We start from the raw sequence: 5,422 nt of genomic DNA on the forward strand, positions 1-5,422 counted from the left end.
CCCATAGACACAGAAGAAAGAGGAACAGCAGCTTCATTTAACAGCAGACACACCATCAACCATGAAAAAGCACTGAAAAGAAGAGACAATTCAACAAGAATCAAAGGTGAACTCCAATGCTGTGAGGAGGATCAAATGAAAATACACAGGAAATCCAAAAAAATGAATGAAATGAACAAGAAAATGAAGAAAAAATGCAAATAAATGGACAAAAAAATGAACAAGATTATTGGAAAATGAAGTAGAATAGCAACAAAATGAAAAAAATGGACAAAAAGATCACCAACAAAAATAAACATGAAATAATAGGAAAAAAACCTAAATGAACAAAAACTAAACAACAAAATTAACAAAAAAAAAAAAATTAAATGGACAAAAAAGTGAACAAGATTATCGGAAAATTAAATAGAATCATAACAAAATGAACAGAAAAGGAATAAAATGATCAACAACAAAAATAAACATGAAATAATAGGAAAAAAACCTAAATGAACAAAAACTAAACAACAAAATTAAAAAAAAAAAAATTAAATGGACAAAAAAGTGAACAAGATTATCGGAAAATTAAATAGAATCATAACAAAATGAACAGAAAAGGAATAAAATGATCAACAACAAAAATAAACATGAAATAACAGTAAAAAAAAAAGAACAAAAACTAAACAAAATTAACAAAAAAACAATTAAATGGACAAATGTGCCTCCAGTAGACACACACGCACACACACACACACACACGTAAAGTTCTGTAGTTTTTCTGAATTGAACTGATTCTTGTTTATCTCGTCAAAGAAGTCAGTATGCTAGCGTTGTCTGTTCGCCGCTTCTCCTAACCAAAGCAAAAACTTTTTAACTTTTTAAACTTTTTAATGGATTAACTTCCTTTTGACACCAGCTGTCTCTCTGGTTGTCAAGTTTGTTTCTGCCCGTTTGCCTGCCCACTACTCAGCAGTCGGCTAGCTCCCGCGGTCGGGCTGTATCTTCAAACCAGGATCCACAGCAGCTGACGAGTCAAACAGTCCAAACCCTGACTGTATTTAGGACCCACCTGGTCTATGGGACTGACAAAAACTGGTTTGTCTTCTGTGTTGTAACAAACACAGCAGCTCCACTCTGTCCTTACATGACCTCGGCTCCTCCCCTGTAGATCCGACAGTTTACAGGTGGGTGGAGCCAACAGGAGGTGGATCCAGACAGCAGACAGGAAACACTGCCCATGTTAAATAGATCAGAGCTCAAACTGTTTTCACTCAGTGAAACTGAACCAGTCGTTGAGACACGAAGCAGAAATGGCGCAGAAAGGAGTTCAGCTGGATCAGGAAACAATTTCCTGTTCGATCTGTTTGGATCCACTGAAGGATGCGGTGACTATTCCCTGTGGACACAGCTACTGTATGAGCTGTATTCAAACCCACTGGGATGGAGAGGACGGGAAGAACATCCACAGCTGCCCTCAGTGCAGACAGACCTTCACACCCAGGCCTGTCCTGGTCAAAAGCACCATGTTGGCAGATTTAGTGGAACAGCTGAAGAAGACTGGACTTGGACCTGCTGCTGCTGATCACTACTACGCTGGAGCTGAAGATGTGGCCTGTGATGTGTGCACTGGGAGGAGACTGAAAGCTGTCAAGTCCTGTCTGGTGTGTTTGGTCTCGTACTGCCACAAACACCTTCAGCCTCATCATGAATCTGCTGCCTTTAAGAAACACAAGCTGGTGGATCCGTCGGAGAAGCTCCAGGAGAATGTCTGCTCTCGTCACAGTGAGGTGATGAAGATGTTCTGCCGCACTGATCATCAGTGTATCTGTTATGTCTGCTCTGTGGATGAACATAAAGGCCACGACACAGTCACATCTGCAGCAGAAAGGACTGAGAGGCAGACAGAGCTGGTGGTGAGTCGAGAGAAAATCCAGCAGAGAATCAAAAACAAACAGAAAGATGTGAAGGTGCTTCAACAGGAGGCGGAGGACATCAGTTGCTCTGCTGACGAAGCAGTGGAGAAGAACCACAAGATCCTGACTGAGCTGATCCGACTCCTGGAGGAAAGAAGGCGTGATGTGGAGCGGCACATCAGATCCAAGGAGGAAACTGAAGTGAGTCGAGTCAAAGAGCTGGAGTCGAAGCTGAAGCAGGAGATCACTGAGCTGAGGAGGAAAGACGCTGAGATGGACAAACTGTCACACACACACGACCACAACCAGTTTTTACTCCAGTATCCATCAGTGTCCAAACTCAGAGAAGATCCAGACTCATCTGGCATCGACATCTGTCCTCGGAATTATTTTGAGGATGTGACAACAGCTGTGTCAGAGCTCAGAGATAAACTACAGCTCAGTCTGACAGAGGGATGGACCAACATCTCACTGAGCATCACTCAAACACAGGTTCTACTAGAACCGGAACCACAGACCAGAGCAGGATTCTTACGATATTCACGTCAAATCACACTGGATCCAAACACAGTGAGTGAACTTCTGTCACTGTCTGAAAGGAATAAAAGAGTAACAGTTATGAGACAAAAACGGAACTATCCTTATCATCCAGACAGATTCAGTTGGTTTCAGGTCCTGAGCAGAGAGAGTCTGACTGGTCGATGTTACTGGGAGGTGGAGTGGGGGGGGAGCCTTCGGGTCGCAGTCGCATATAAGGATATTAAGAGAAAAGGAAACTATGATGAATGTGGATTTGGATACACTGACAAATCTTGGGCTTTATGTTGTGACAATAACTCGTTTGTATTTCGTCATAACGATGTTGAGTCTTCTATCCCAGGTCCAGTTTCCTCCAGAATTGGAGTGGACCTGGATCACACAGCAGGTATTCTGTCCTTCTACAGCATCTCTAAAACCATGACTCTGATCCACAGAGTCCAGACCACATTCACTCAACCTCTGTACGCTGGACTTGGACTTTGGTATGTTGGAGACACTGCCCACTTTCCTAAACTCCATTAAACTCATCATTGAGTTTGATCCAGTTGATCAGATCAATCTTTTCGTATCTGTCTCTAAACCACACGACACAAAAACAAATCAACTTTTTTTTTTTTTTTAATGAACTCACAATCCAGATTTGGTCCCATTCAGACTTTTTTTTGTGAGGATCTAATAGTCAAGTGTATGTGACTCTCAACCAGCCAATAGTCTGTTTGTAGAACCATCTGTGATGTTCACAGAGCTGTCATTAACTGAGGACCACACAACAAGACTTTCATGGTGTCTGTGCTTTGGACTGAGTCAAACAAAGTGGAGCCGTTTTTCTACTTTGGAGGAGTTGAGTTCAAATCTACTGTTGCATCCTGTTTCCTACAGAAGAAGCACGGACATGGATTTGGAGACAACCATAGAAGTGGAGATCATGAACCAGCTCATGCATGGAAACCTGTTCATCTGATTGAGTTCATTTTGTTCCATCTGAGCATGTGCAAGGAAATAGAACTGAGAAAAAACCAAGTGATTTAGTCAAACATGAGCTGAAGGCCAGAACAGGAAGTTGGATTCTATTGTCACTACGTATGTACAGACCCCCAAAAGAAATCCAATAATGGACTGAAACACTGAAACACGGTTTTTCCATGATTTCTGAAGTGCACATAAATGCACCATATCTGATTATTCCATTTATATGATTATTAAGTTGTTGGGTTTTTGTTATGGTCATGTAAAGGGGCTGAAAATGTTGGATGATCCAGTCCAATAGATAGATGTCCACCGTCTTAGAAAATGGAACCATTTGTCCTTAAAGCCTGAGGCGTGACTAAGTTCAGTGACGTAGAAAATACTGATGTTGTAAATACGAGAAGATGTAATATTAGGATAATTATCAGTCATCACATAATAGGGAAGTTTATGGAAAAAAGAGGATTTGTGCATAAAAATATGAATAAAAAGATAAAGAAACAATTTTGTCTCTTTGTTCTAAGTCTTAAAATAAACTGTTATTTCCCAACAGACATTAAGGGTCCATCAGATCCACATTTGGACACCATATGAACAACTACAGTCCAGTGGAAAAGTCCTGGTCCAACATTCTGTTTGTTGGTTTAGTAAAGTTCTAATGTCCACACATATGTATTTGTCTGTATTTAGATCCAATCTGATAGATGTGAAGGATGAACAGCAGGAAAAACCACAGTTTAATGGGAAAAAAAACAGTTCTTCTATAAACCACAGGGGTTGTATTTAGTGTGACCTTTGACCTTAACATGTCTATAAGCCTTTAGTTCAGACAGTAGCAGATTTATGGCATTAATGTACTGAGGTTTTATGGAAAAAGGAGCAAAATGAGCCACTAATTAAAAAAAATATCAACATGAAACTAAAATTAACAGGAAAAAAAAAGATAAAAATAATTGGCAAAATTAACAAAAATAAAATTAATCACAAAATAAATAAAATAACAAAATGAAGAACACTAATCAACAACATGAGTAAAAATGACCAATTCTGAATTTCCAGAGGTCTCTGTCCACTGGATCAATGAGGTTCTATTGAATCTAATCAACAAATGGAACAAAAATTAACAAAATAATCAAAATTAACAAATAATTAAAAAAAAAATTAAGCAATTACGCAGCAAAATACACAAAATGAGCAACAATATGAACAAATAGGATCCAAAACATTAAAAAGTGAAAAAAAATGAACAACATAAACAAGAAAAATGAACCAAATAATGACAAAAATACACTGAAAAATGTCAAATATAAAGGATAATATTAAAAAACAAACACCTTTTCTTCAGTTTTCTCTGTTTTTGATCTAATAACCTTTAAACTGACTCTGAGCTTTAATGAACATCTGCATGATCAGTGAATTAATTATAGAAAATACAGGATTTACACTGAAAACTGTCTAATCCAGAGGATAAAATAATGATAAGTGCTGATAAATGACTGATTCCAGGTCAGTTGTAGAGCACCGTGGCCTTGGATGTCATGTGTCCAATAGTTGTAGGTGTGTAAGGGTTAAAGCCACTCCACTCCATCTGACAGAACAGTGACCATGTGACCTACCTGAAGTCCAAACCACATGGGTTCCACACTTGTCACTGTGGGCGTGTCTGTTCCTGTTGCACTGATGAGTGGGTTTCACGTGGAAAACATGTTGATGAACCGGTGAGTCATCATTAATGCCGAACATTCCTGTGGTTGGATGATGTTGGAGGCGTCTCACCTGGTTCAAACAAACCCACAGACAGAAGAAAGAGGAACAGCAGCTTCATTTAACAGCAGACACACCATCAACCATGAAAAAGCACTGAAAAGAAGAGACAATTCAACAAGAATCAAAGGTGAACTCCAATGGTGTGAGGAGGATCAAATGAAAATACACAGGAAAAACAAAAAAATGAATGAAATGAACAAGAAAATGAAGAAAAAATGCAAATAAATGGACAAAAAAATGAACACGATTATTGGAAA

General features: G+C 39.0%; 1 protein-coding gene across 1 annotated transcript; it reads left to right on the forward strand.

The window, feature by feature from the left end:
- Positions 1-1,256: 1,256 nt before the first annotated feature.
- On the forward strand, positions 1,257-4,050 carry LOC115431017 (tripartite motif-containing protein 16-like). The gene has a single exon (XM_030151244.1). It carries the CDS (start codon positions 1,290-1,292, stop codon positions 2,952-2,954), a length of 1,665 nt encoding a protein of 554 aa, XP_030007104.1. The 5' UTR covers positions 1,257-1,289; the 3' UTR covers positions 2,955-4,050.
- The last annotated feature ends 1,372 nt before the right edge of the window (positions 4,051-5,422 follow it).

This window comes from Sphaeramia orbicularis, chromosome 13, assembly GCF_902148855.1.
Source record: "Sphaeramia orbicularis chromosome 13, fSphaOr1.1, whole genome shotgun sequence".
NCBI lineage: Eukaryota > Metazoa > Chordata > Actinopteri > Kurtiformes > Apogonidae > Sphaeramia > Sphaeramia orbicularis.

Coding starts and splice junctions, on each gene's coding strand:
- LOC115431017 (XM_030151244.1), top strand. CDS start 1,290: ATGGCGCAGAAAGGAGTTCAGCTGGATCAGGAAACAATTTCCTGTTCG.